Source organism: Pyrgilauda ruficollis, unplaced genomic scaffold (assembly GCF_017590135.1).
Source record: "Pyrgilauda ruficollis isolate IOZ18807 unplaced genomic scaffold, ASM1759013v1 scaffold57, whole genome shotgun sequence".
In the NCBI taxonomy this organism is placed as follows: domain Eukaryota; kingdom Metazoa; phylum Chordata; class Aves; order Passeriformes; family Passeridae; genus Pyrgilauda; species Pyrgilauda ruficollis.
Genome location: NW_024527377.1, coordinates 860,469 through 874,130, shown reverse-complemented (window position 1 = coordinate 874,130; position 13,662 = coordinate 860,469). Strand labels below are relative to the sequence as shown.

Sequence of the window (13,662 nt, the reverse complement as noted above, 5' to 3'; positions counted from 1 at the left end):
GAAGGGGCTTGGAGCAACCTGGTCTGGTGGAAGGTGTCCCTGCCCACAGCAGGGGGTTTGAAAGATGATGATCTTTAAGGTCCCTTTCAGCCCAAACCATTCTATGATTCTAGGAAAACTGTTTTATAAGATATCTTTTCTTTTGTATCCCAGTGCAGATATAACACTCCTTTCTTCAGTATTTGTGGGATTGTAATTCTCCCCATAATGGACCTGTCTGGCTCCTGCTTCACACTTGTGCTGTGTGGTAACACTCCTGCACTCATAATCTATGAGGCTCTAAGGCATCTAGTTGGGAAAACATAAATGCAATGTCTTGGGAAAAAAAAATCTGAAAAGACACTGTGCAGCCTCAACAGTTTCAAGCTGGAGGTTTATGCTGATTTAGGTGTGGTGCAGGAAGGGCACTAATCCTGTTGCTAGTGCTGCTCCTCAATCAAGAAAAATGTCTGTGAGTCAAATACAAGTCTGGCTTTACCCAGGAGGAAAAAACCACCCAAACACAAAACACCTGCACTAACACAAATCCCATTACAACTTAATAGCTTTAATATTTTTCCTCCTTTTATTTCCAGTGAATGTTAACTTTTATAGAAAAGCATCAGTTCTCAGAAACAGACTCACAAAATGAATCCAGTCCCTAATTTTCACACAGAGCTCTCTGCCTTCCTTTATGTGTAGTAGTAAATGACAGAAGTGTTGCAAGTTGTACATGGATGCAAGTATTGATAGTTTCCATCTGGAAGCTTTTACCCTTGTGAATTAATCTGCTTGGGACCAAGGGGCAGGAGAAGGAAGGGACAGCAAAAGACTCTATAGATTCATTTTCTCAATAGATTGAGCTGAGTTGTTCTTTGATATTACCATCCTAAAGATTCTTAACCCCTTCATAGCATGCATGGTCTTCTTTATCTCCAGTGAGGGGATCAAGCAAAGAGGGCAGATTTAGATTAGATATTAGGAAAAAAATTCTTCCCTGTAAGGGTGCTGAGGCCTGGCACAGGCTGCCCCCATCCCTGGCAGTGTTCAAGGCCAGGTTGGAAGGGGCTTGGAGGAACCTGGGATAGTGGAAGGTGCCCCTGGCCATGGCAGGAGGTTACAATGAGATGAGTTTTAAGGTCTGTTCCAACCCAAACCATTCTGTGATCCTGTGATGTAATTACTGTATGTACAGAGGGTACATTTAGCTTGTACCCTCTGCTGACATCCATCGTTTTCTAATCTGTTGTTTCTACTTCTTAAACACCTTTGGGCTGTCTTTAAGCAAAGCTTTAAAGATGTTCATCAAGAACATGACTTCATTTGTAAGGTTGAAGTGTGTGACATGCACCTCTTAAAGAAAAGAAAATTAAATGCTTCTGCAAGTGCTGACACTGTGGTGACACTAATGGAGGATTCTAACCTGTCATGATGAAACCTCCTGCAGTAGCATTTAAACAGTTTGGTGCAAGTCAGATGATTTTTAAATTTACATAGAGCTGAATTCAGGAGTAATGTAATAAGGAAACTGAATGGGTATTAATTATAGAAGCTTATCTACTCCTCTTCCAATTAAAAATAAATAATCAGAATAATGTTGGCGGTTTTTTTATTACTACAATGATAAAATGTGTTTCTGCTTCTCTTCTTTGGCCTCAATGAGCTTTATAAACTGATGTCTGAATGAGAAAATAAATAGGAAACTGGAAAAGTCTTTCTGTTCAAGCTGAAATAATGTTGCATTTCTGCACATGTAAGGGGAAAATAGGCATGCAGTAAACAAATTGATTTATTTTATGATAAATGGTCTTATTGCAAAGTAATGATTCAAAAAATAGAAAACGAAGAGATTTCTGTAAGACTGAAGAATGCTTCTCAGATGGGAATGGGGTGTCTTTTGGTTTTGAACAATTGGTAATATTGCAAGATGTTTTTACATAGGTGTTGTAAGTGTTGGCCAAGCGTGTTCTCTGTCACTGCAGCATGTCCCAGTACACTTGGTTTATCAATTTCGCCCTTTGCCATGTAGAAACGTTCCAAATGAGGGTAAAATTGTGAAAATTTTAGGATTAGATGTTGGAAAATAGGTGGAAGTGAGAGACTTCTGCCTGATTGCAAGGAGCTTTGGGGGCAGCTGTGCAAAGGTCTCTGGGTTCATGGTGATGGTGGAGGAGCCAGGGGAGGTGTGAGCACCTTCTGGGGGAAAAGCCCTTGGGTTGTGTGTCCAGGGGAGCAGGGAGCAAGCCAAAGGCAACATCCATGGACAGATTTAAGGGTTAACAGCTGGGAAGGACACAGGGTGTTCAGCTTCCCTCCAGGAGCTCCACTGCTAATGTAATTGGAGCAGTCAACGTGAAAACAGGAAAGTCATCTGTAGTTATTTTATTATTGGATTGTAACCTCCCCCTAGTCTCTGCCACAAAAGTTTCATTGAAGGAATAACAGAGAGATACATGACACAAAGGATACAAGCTCACTGAAAACAAGGAAGGAGAGCCAGGCTTGTATTGAGAGTAGGAGTGAAGAAACAGGACAGACACAAGATTCATGAGCAAGATTAAAGGTAGCAAGACTGGTTTTGAGCAGTGACCCATAGGAATTTCATTGCCTTCCTTCAGAAGAATCTGTTCTTCTGATAGGGAGTTTTGCCAAAGGAACCAAAGTATTAATGTGATCTATTCCCTCCAGATCTGAGACTGAAATTTTCAGTTGGTTGTTTTTTTTTTTTGGGGGGGGTGGGGGTTTTTGGGGTTTTTTTTTTTTTTTTTTTTTTTTTTTGGGGGTTTTTTTTTTTTTTTTTTTTTTTTTTTGTTTGTTTGTTTGGTTTGTTTGTTTGTTTGTTTGGTTTTTTTTTTGCTATGGAATACTGAGAAAATTAAAACCACAGACCACAGTCAAGCAAAATACATGCCTGTGCACACATGCATGTGCATATGCATGTTGCTACTAAGCTTCACTGGGTTTGTCACAGCACTGGAAATATGGGTGCTCAAAGAAACATTGAGTTTAACCGCAGAATCATTAAATGGACTGAGTTGGAAAGGACTTAAAAGCTCATCTTTTTCTAGCTGCTCTGCTGTGGCCAGGTATACCTTCCACTAGACCAGGTTGCTACAAACGGTGTCCAGCCATGCCCCAAACATTTAATCCTTCTGATCAATGCAGGAAATATATTAATCTTCTGCTAGCACTGTGCTGTCTCTTGTCCAGCTGGTTGTGGGGACCTGCTAAGCAGCTCACAAATGCAAGGAGAGGTGTGATGCCAATGGGAACTGCACAAATTTACCTTTGTGTCTATACTTGCTGCACAGGAGTATTGTAATAAAATAGCCTTCAGTGTGCTGTACCTATCAAAGATCAATTTAGATAAACATTTAATAAAGAGCAATTTTATTAATTGCCTTTTCATCAGCTCTTTTGAGAAAAGAACAATCAGGAAAATTGTGCATAGTGAAGTTTCATGGCTAGGGTCTAAATATATATGGTCTAATACCTGTGTTGGTGTTTCTCCCTCAGTAATCTCTGTATATACTTTACACAGTTTGGATCTTTTCATCTCTATGTGTCTCTTTTTTCCTGTTAGTACCCTCGCAGACCACAATACTATCCAAAAATAATATTTGATTAAGCTTTTGATCTCACAGTGGTTAGATGGATTTGAAATGGGACAAAATTAGGCTAATCACACTAAGAATAGCATAGTTACTTCTGATTTTCAAATGCCTTTTCATGGTATGACCTCCAGTGGTTTGCAGAGTTCTGACAGATACAGAAAGTAACATTAATTCCTATTTTCAAATGTAAAAATTGATACAGAACATTTTCTATAGTATTGAGTGCTTCCTTGGTGTTGTTTGCAGGGTAACTGCTTGCTCTTATTGAGCTTCTGTTGAGCAATTACAATTTGTTTTTATTTGGTATTAAACTGCAGACACAGATCCAGCAGTACCCTTCATTCTGGTGTCCTTGGTGCAGCTATCCGTCACAACCCTCCTTTCCAGAGTCTATTTTCCATTTCTTTTGGGTCTGTTTTGTTTTTTAAACTCTGTGAATCTTCCTGAAATAACATGACAATCTGGGAAGTCTTGCTATCTTTTGTTCTGAGGTAGCTGTCCATATTATCCTGCCTTTTGTTTCATGTAGAGCATCTAAACTGGTGAAAATTATTGATTTTCAGTCCTCCTCTTCCAAGGCTGGTGTGTCCCTCTCCATCCTGCTCCAAGATGTGCAGAAACACACAGAGTTGTCTTATGGATATTGAAAGAAGATAATCTGTACCTATAGCAGATCATGTTCTTGAAACACATCTTATTCTCTGTGTTATTCTCCAGGACAAGTCACCATTTTTGCTTTATAAAAATAAATAAATTATAGCAACATAAGGCTAGTAACAGAGACAGTGAAATTGCTGTTGCCTTGCCCAGGTGATTTACTATGGCTTTACTGCCTCTCCACTCTCATGTCAGGCACACAATGAAAAACCCAGGAACTCTAAGAGAACTCTCATAATAGAGACTATTATGAAATTCCTGCTTTGTTTCCTTTCTTATTGTATTGTGGCAGTAAGCACATGTGTAGCACACAATTTGTTTGCTGATCATAACCTAGGCTGTATATGTAACTCAACTTTGGTTGCTTCCAACTATGAATTACTCAAGAATCTACTTAAAATGTGCTGGGTAAGGAAGGTTTAGGAAGCTGTGCTGCAGCATCTGACTTTGTGCCATTAGCAAAAATGAGTTGTGGCAAGGGAAGTGCATGGGAAGTGTGTGGTTGTATATAATCTGTGTGTGAATGGATGTATGTAAGTGCACACTTGAACTATACATCTGTGTGTATCACTGTCACAGAGGGTTGGACTTTATTTTTATTTTAATACAACATTTGCAAGGTGCATCATTGCTTTGGAAAGACTTGGTATAGAAGCTTCCAGTTTCAGTCATATATAATTAAAGTTTCTAGTTTTAGCCCTAGCTCTGATGTAATGTCTAAACTTCTTCCTTCGGCAATAAACCTAGATACCCACTGCCTGCTGGAGCTCACTGTTACTTGAGGGCAAACTTCCTTCTAACATATAAATGTAATAATTTACATTTCTGCTGTGTATAAGATGCTTTCTATGAGCAGTATATGATAGAACTGTTTGGTTTTTGAGTTTGCTTTCTGTAATGTGTTTGTCTGTTTGGTCCTAAGTGAAACCAGTGCTTGTCCTGAACTCAACCTTCCTCTGGGAGTTTTGAGGAAGTAAGGAATAGGATTGTATTTGGGAGAGAAGGAAAAAAAGCATGTGTGCCTTAGTCTGATCTCTAACACATTTAGTGGTGTGCAAAAGGTAGATGAGGTCTAGATGTCTTTAAGAATTAATGCACAGTTAGAGGATGTGCATTCTCCAGCGTGGCAGGAACATCTTAATTTCTTCATTAAAGTCTTGCTTTGAGATGCAAGCAGCCCGTTAAGGAGCGTTATGAAATTCCTGAGCTCAGTTATTTTGTGCCTGCACCAAGCTCTTGTCAGTTTTCCACTGGAATTCCGAATTTCTCAGGGGCAACCAGGATCTAATTTGAGAAGTCAAGTGTGTTCACAGGTGTATGAGATTGGGCTTCCTCTGCCTATCCTGGCCTTAATGCAGTGTAACACCTCAGACTCTAGCCATGGTGAACCTAGTTAATTAGTGTTGAAGAGTGTCTTCTTTTGCAAGACGCAGAGTTTTTATCTATGTAAATTACTTTCTTTGCAACTAATAAATTGAATAAATTATGCCTTTTCCATGCAGTGCAGTGGGGCTCATAAATACTTTGTGCAGTTAGTTGGTAGTTTCACTTGACTGTCTTTCCCATTTCTTTTTTTAATAATCCTAGTAAGAGTGAGGAATTCAGTCACTTTTAATAGTTCCCAAAAAAGCACTAGAAGGCATGTTTCACAGCTGTGAGCTGCACACCAGTGTCCTGCCTGTGGAATCCACCTTGATGCAATCAAGAAAAGCCCCTTTCCATGGTCCATGGTGCTGCTACAGATAAATTGGTTACTTGGATAAGGACAATAGTGCTTGCACAGTCAGACACTGCCTTTTCTCTCCATTTGCACTGCTCTGTTCTGTTTCACACCCTGTTGCTGTCCTTGCTGGACAGGGGGTCCACTGGTCCAGCTGAGTGAGCTTGTGGGGAGCTTTAGTTCTTCAAAGGATAATGCAAATAATAATTGAATTAAAGAGCTGCTGTCAACATTACGAGGTTCTGGCAAGGATAACTGATGTTAGCACTCTGCCTACAGGCACACAGATTTCAGAGTGGACTTGGACAAGGAGAAGCACATCAGGGTTCCAGAATACTTGAATGTTTCCTTTCTCTCTGTTTGTGGGGTATATTTCTTATCCCCTTACCAAACTAAGCTGTTTAACCAGGAGTTGTCCATCTGGGAACACAGAGTAAATTAAACTCTGAAGAAAATGAATAAGGCATAAATATAGCCAGGGTTTCTGGGGTTTTTCCATAGTAGCTGGGATAGATGGAGGAAAGATTAAGTATTTTATATATTTTTATAAGCTGATTCTTTAACAAATCTTTGATGTATCATTTAAAAACTTTAAAATCCCATTCTAATAAAAATGTTTGTCTTCAGTTATGCAAATTTTGTATTACAAATCAAAATACCAAAAATACTTGAGGCTCTTAACAGGGTTTTTGCTGCTCTTAGGGCAGGGTGCAGCTGTCACCTGCTCAGATGTGACCTGGTGCATTAAATCAGAGCAGTACCTTGAATGAGAAGGAAGCAATAACCTTCAGTGAGATGCATAACACAGTCCTTGGCTGGTGCAAGCTCTGAGAGATCAATTTTTAGTGATCAAGGCAGCCCCCAAAGGTCTTTGCTGTAGTTGTACCTGAATTACATTTATACAGGCAATAATAGCTGCTGAATCTTGATTTTTAAGTAACTTTAATATCAACAATAGTCTCCCAAACACATCTTTTGAGGAACATTGTGATGGAAAAAGGCAAGTGCCTGTGCTGGTGCAGGTCCTGGCACTGAGAGGAGGAGGAAGAGGATTCTGGACCAGAGTTTCCTCAAGTCCTCATCCTTTGGGCTGCTCTGATTTACAGCAGACATTGATAAATAATATGACCTTTACAGTGAGGTCTCCCTGAGGTCATAAAATTTGCATTTCTGAGGATAATTTGCAAAAATTCTGGAACAATTACTGAAGTAAGTAAAGAATACTCAGATACTCCTTTCATGAGCTGTACTTTTTGCACTGCTCAGAGATGCTTTGACCTTCTAGTTTATTACAAGCCAGGAAAAGTCAATATTTCTTAGCTTGCCAAGTTGGAGGAATTTTAATGAGTTATTGAGTCAAATAGGTAATCCTCCAATAACAGACTTTTTTCCCTTTCAGATTTACTGTGATAAAAACAAAGGCTTAATGGGGACCAGGAAAAATGGGGTTTTGTTAGAAACTCTTGCTTGTCTCTGTGCACATGCTTTTAACCCCTTGACCACAAGTGGATGAAATGGAGCTTCGACAGTGGGACATGTACTGGCATGAAATGCTGGGCAGGCTGGGGCTGTGTTGATGTTGGCAGGGAATTTAACATGATAAAATGAGATTGAAGTAGCTGGTACTATTGCTTCTCACATCTTTTTTGCATGTGATAAGGGGCTGGATGAAATCTGGTCTGTGCTCCTACATTGAGCTGTTTGCCTGCTGGAAAAATCTTTGAAGGGAAAAGCCCTGGGTGTACCTTGGAAGGTGTTGTGGCTCCCCAGTTGCTGTAGGGCGTGTTCCACTGGGTGCTGCAGCACATCTGGAGTAGTGCTTGCACTTGAACATCCTCTGAGAGCTGGCACACACTAAAACCTTTCCAAGAGCCAAACCTGCATGTGGTAAACGTAGAGAAAAGGGATTTGCTTCCAAACCATCTTGCTGGTCCAGACTTGAGTCCCTGGCTCTGGGGCAGACTGAGTCTGGCTGTTGGAAGGCTGTGCAAGGCTGGCAGTGGGTTTTTGCACAAGGAAAGGTTTGATCCTGGTATAATTGTGCCTTTTGCAGTTCCCCTTTGTAATGGTCAACTTCGTGAACTCCAGTTAGTGTAGAATGATCTAATTTCCTGAAACTCTCTTCATTGAGTGTAATGCTAATTACTGCTCTGAGTAGTGGCTTGTTTGGAAGTGCCCTGTCCTGTGTGAATTTTAGTAATGTTCTCTGTAAACCTTTAAGTGAGGAAACTTCAAAAGCAGAAAATGTTATAGCACAAAGGCAGCCCTTTTAATAATATCAAAGAGCAGAATAATATTCAGAATAGCATATCCAGTGAATTCTTAAAAGTAGTAAAAAGTTATTTTTCACTATATGTCATTACTCAGAGTGTAGGAATAGGTACTGGTGGTCCCTTTTATGATGACTAGTGTTTTCCCATTTTTCATTCCCCTCAGTGATATTCAGTAAATTCCTTTCTGTAATAGTCTTTCTTTGGGGTTATTTTTTCAAAAGCTCTCAACAGTTGTTTGCCTGAGCTTTCCTTGAAACCTGTGTGAATTTTAGCCTGGAGGATATTCTGCCTCTGGGTGGGAGCTTCTGGCTCCCAGGGTGAGAGCTGGACTCTAAGTGTGCACAGGAGCTGAGTGCTGACGCTTAGGGCACTTCGCTGAGTAGTGTGGCTGGAGTAGCGTAGGGTTTCAGAATTGCTTTCTGAATGTAACTCATGGTCAAAGTGTGGGCACTGAAATGCTCTCACTGGGTTTTATTCTCGGCTCTAGTTTTGTGAAGAGCTAAAAGAACAAAGGGTTATGCGTCCATCACTTTCCAGTGAAGCACTTTGGCACAGGCTCAGTGTTGTGATAAGGGAGAGCAGAGCTGGAGGTCTGGGAGTGCAGATCTGAGCACTCTTAAAGCTGCTGCTGTTCGAAGGGGAGCGTTTTTTACCTCCAAAACCTTTGTTGCTCCTGCCAGGGCTGTGCTGCTGCAGCAGCTGTGTGGCCTGTTGAGGTGAATGTGGCTTACGGTGGCGTTTTCCGCTGTCCCCAGGGCTGGCGGGGCAGGACGGGCTGCGGGCGCCCTGCGAGGGAAGGTCCTGCGGCCGGGGCAGCAGGTGTGTGCTCAACAGGGACACCCAGCAGCCCGAGTGCCGCTGTGTCGAGGACTGCAAGTCCAGCTACATGCCCGTCTGCGGATCTGATGGCAGGTTCTACGAAAATCACTGTCAGCTGCATCGCGCCTCGTGCCTGCAGAGGAAGAAGATCTACATTATCCACAGCAAGGACTGTTTCTTCAAAGGTAGGGCGTTGTTGAAAATTAATTCTTCTGTAGAGCTTTCATCACTGGTTGTAATCCTGGTAAATGGCTGAATGGTATGTTTTATTTCTAAGAGCTGAATTTTTCAGGGATGATTTATTCCAGGACAGCAGAGAACATACACAATGTTTTATGCAGCTATTAAGCCCCTGAGTGCCATTGCCATGCAAAATGTAATCATACTGGGAACTGGTAAATAATTAACATCACTGTATGCATTGTGTGCCCTGTAGTTGTGCTCCTCAATACTTTCTGCTGCTAGTGTAATAACTTTTTACAATCCAATTCATTTGAAAAGGCTTTGAACAAGACAAAGATGTTAAGAAAAAGTAGATGGTATAAACAAAAGTTTGCTGCAACATTGAGAAATGAAAACCTAGTTAGGCAAATGACACAGGCAAAGGAAAGGAGCTGCTTAAATGAAATAAGGAATGGGGATATACTTTTAATAACTTTAAAGACAGTTCTGGTTACCAGTGGGATGCATACATCTGGAGTAGCTCTTTTACTGGTTCAGTAGCAAATTTCATTATCATCCTTGCACCAAAGCCAGTCCCAAATCTTTCCCATTAATATTTTCTATGCCATGTACCATCCTGTCATCAAGGGAGACTGCAGGAGTAGGAGCATGAGATAAAATGGCAGGGAATGGAAGAAGCTGTAAATTATTTTACTTCTAATGAGAGGCCTCATAAAGGGCCTCACTCGAGTATATCTTGAAAGCTCTTTGTCAAACATGACTCTGTATACCTACAGGAGGATTTGAGTGGGTTGTTGCAAATATATCCAGTGACATTTACGTGATCAGATATGAAAATAATTCTTTTATCTTCAGCTCACTTATGCCCCCAAGGAGGTTGGCTGTATCCATCCTGAGTTCTTTGCTAGCATGATGTTAGAAGAGACTATTTAAGAAACAGGAACCCATTTGAAGAGGCTTATTAATATGTCCTTGTGATACCCTTTGGAGATAGAACAGCAGTGCCATTCTTGTGTCTTGGAGAAGACATTGTGTCTTTTTGTGACTAAATTTTTTTCCAGTGGTATGTAGGCACTGCTTTGCAGTGCATAGCGAAGTTTCATTTGTTCTGAAGATCTGGCTGTGGAGAGGACAACACAGCTGGTCAGAGCATTGATTTGGTGAGCACCCTGGGTTAGTTTGTCACAGTCAACCTCTAAATTTACCAAAGTAAGTAATTAGGATCAATAGACCTTGTAGGAAGTAAATCATGGAAGGGGTCACTCAAAGGCATATTTCAAGCTCATGAGTGTATCAAGGCAAAGAGGGATTTTTTGCTTGTCACATTGAAAAGGAGCATCTAAAAAGGACACTTGTGCCTTGCTCCAACTGCTCTGCTTTTGCCTCTGGCTATCAAGTCAGATCAGGGTATGGATCAGGCTGGAAACAGTGTCCATCCCTGAGTAAGGTGCAGGTGGCCTCTGCAGCATGAGAAACCTTGCAAAGAAAGAGAAAATCTTAATTTCAGAGATGCTCAGCAACACCCACTCACTTCAGGGGATTTTCTTCCCCTGACTACCAAAAACAGTCCTTGGGTTTTTCATTCTTGACATCACCCACCTTTTTATGACAGTGTGTCTGCCCTGGGTTTTTATTTGTTCCTTATCACGTATAGTGTTAAAGAAAATGAGTTCTTATTGCAGTAATCAGCCCCTGCAGTGGCTGTATTATGCGTAATGATAGAATGTCACGCTTGAATACTTCCCTGAACACACCATGAAATGATGTCAGAAAGTAGGAGTTTTGTGTCCCAGTTTAAAGTAACCCCCGAACTCTTGCCAGGGAGCACTGCTTAAATCTGCCTTTCAGCGGAATAACAGCTTTATGGAAGGGAAGAAAGAAACAAGCTCACTTCTCTTCCCACGTGAATAAATAAAAATGTACTTCACACCTCTGTCGGCAGAGATAACACACAGAAAAAAGTTTTCCTTAAGTGGGGAATAATCCCACAGAATGGGACTCTGTAGAAATAATTGGCTTCATCCCTTTTTTCTACCGTGCAGTTCCTGAGTAACCTTCTGTGTATTGCTCTGTTTACTGGTACTTTAGTCTCCTATTTCTAAATCAAGAATGATAGTGGTTTCTCTTAAATCAAAATTTTCCATCAGCAGTTAAGGTATGGGTTTTTAAACACCATTATAAGTGTAACATGAAATGTTAAGACTTTGACTGGAGAAAAACCTTTAAGGTGAAAAATCACAGAATCCCAAAATGGTTTGAGTTGGAAGTGACCTTAGTGAGCCTCCTGTTCCAGCCCCATTGGTGTGGTCAGGGACACCTTGCACATGTTCTCTGTTTGCTTTCGATCAAGTAGATAATTCAATTATTTGGGTACAGTCAGGCTGAGGAGTAGGCTGCTTCATGGTTTTTGTCCCTGTTGACTTGTTCAGTTAAGATTTAAATTCCTGTGTAGAGCTGAGGGACACTGCAGGCTGGATGTTTGTGTGTGTACTCTGCCAGTTTGCCCAGTTATCAGTGGCAAACTGGATGGACTTAAGGTAAGACAGAGATCAAATATCCTGATTCTGCTTTGGCTGAGCTAGGCCTATCCACAGTAAACTGACAATAAAGCAAACAGCAGAGATTTGTTTTCTTTTGTGTATTTTGGGAAAGGATTTTTTGATCTTTTAGCATATTTATCAGATGTGAAGTGCTTTGTAAATACTAGTGAGTAGCAGATACTCCTGTGTAAGTAGAAACATTTGCATTCTGTACCAGCAGCAGTATTAGGAAGAGCAGAAGAGAATTTGTCCCTGGGAAAATGACTGATTTCTCCTTGGTCCAGCCTGGAATAAAATGGCTCCTTGAAATCTTGAGAGTCTAAAACATTGAGAAACTTGTGGTAATGTGAATGAAGCAACGAGAGATCTCAGCAGGAGTGATCTCCCCAGGCTTTCTCCTTCAGCCTCTATTGCAGCTCAGTTCCCCATACACAAAACTATAAATGCAGTCCCTTTTCCTCAGTTGATAAAGGAAATAGGTGGGAAATTTCACTTGGGAGTTTGAAGTCACAAGGGAAATACTGTGAAGCAGAAGCCCTAAACTCAGAGATCTCAGGAGAAATGTCAATCCCACTCATAGCTGTTCACATTCTGCTTGATCTGGTTGTCCTTCCTAGTGTGAAATGCAGTTTGGTTTTCCCATAGGAAAATGTTCTATTTAGGACTCTTCTACCATGTGGCAGGTTTTTTTTGTTTTCTATGTTTTCACTATTTTGTGAGTTTCTGTAGTCATTTGATTGGGGTGTTGGTGATTTTTACTGGGTCAGAATATACATAAATATAAAAGTGCTTTTACTGTGTGCTGAACTGGTGAGGAAAAAAGTTTTTCTTCCCCAAAAGCTCTCCCAATAGTTATGAAGACTGGAAAGATAGCTGTGCTCATAATGACAGTTGTCCCACGGACGTCCAGAATGAGCACTTGGCCTGAAAATGTTCCTATTTGAATAAATGCCTTGGATATAATGAGGTTATATCATTTTAACACAGTATTTTGGACTACATTTTGCTTTTTCATAGAAGTAGTCCCCTTTTTTTCCACTGCTTTTCATTTTCCTTTCCTTTTGACTGTCTACACCCACTCTGTCTCTTCCCTCACTTTTCTCTTATTATTTTTGGCCAGAGATAGCTGTGCAGACACTGTTCAATAATTTTCTTCCCTTACCTTCTCCCTTGCACCAGAAACATCAGAGCAATGCACTTCCCTAGTAGTTTGCATACATTAGAGAAATCCTGTTTAGAGATGTGCTTTTCCATTTTCAGGATTTAGGAGTAATTTTTCCCTTCCTTTCTTTCTCTTCCTGCTTTTTTTTCTGCTTGATCAGCAATCTCAAAGCTCCTGTGCATCAGCCAAGCCCTTGCTAGAGGGAGGCAGCCATGTTTGCTTGGTTGAGCTCATTCCTTATTTTCTGTGGTTCTGACATCCTCTCTTTATCCAGGTGGATTGGGTTCTTTTTAAAAAGCTCAGCTTTTCTTGCCAGCCTGTACAGCAGCTTCGTGCTGCAGCTGGTCAGACTGAGTTTGTGCTCCAGCATGAATTCAATCCAACATAGCTGACCAAATTCTTGAACTTCCCATTATGTAGATGCACTATACCTATGTTGACTACTTAATATGTTTTTTTTGTCCATTTGGTCCATTTGTACCAAAGCTCTAATTTTATGAAATCTGACAGAATTTTATGCAGAGAGACAGTGTGCTGTAAAAGCATGTTCATGTCTGGTATTCCAGTTCCATTTTCTTCCTTCCTTCCTTCTCTGCTGAAATGTCAATATTAATTTTTCAATAATTTTGTCCCATTGCTTAAAATATGTCTTTTTGTTTTTCTTTTAAGCAACTATCTGGCAGTAATTTTCCTCCTTATACAAGGTCGTTTCTTG

At 40.6% G+C, this 13,662-nt stretch overlaps 1 protein-coding gene across 2 annotated transcripts in view; it reads left to right on the top strand.

Annotated features, from left to right (window-relative positions):
- FSTL4 (follistatin like 4) overlaps nucleotides 1–13,662 on the top strand; it is a 204,392-nt gene that overhangs the window by 53,804 nt on the left and 136,926 nt on the right. For both annotated transcript variants that reach the window (XM_041482057.1, XM_041482058.1), the window contains exon 3: nucleotides 8,999–9,247. In XM_041482057.1, coding sequence (XP_041337991.1) covers nucleotides 8,999–9,247 — 249 coding nt within the window. The remainder of the gene's footprint in view (nucleotides 1–8,998; nucleotides 9,248–13,662) is intronic.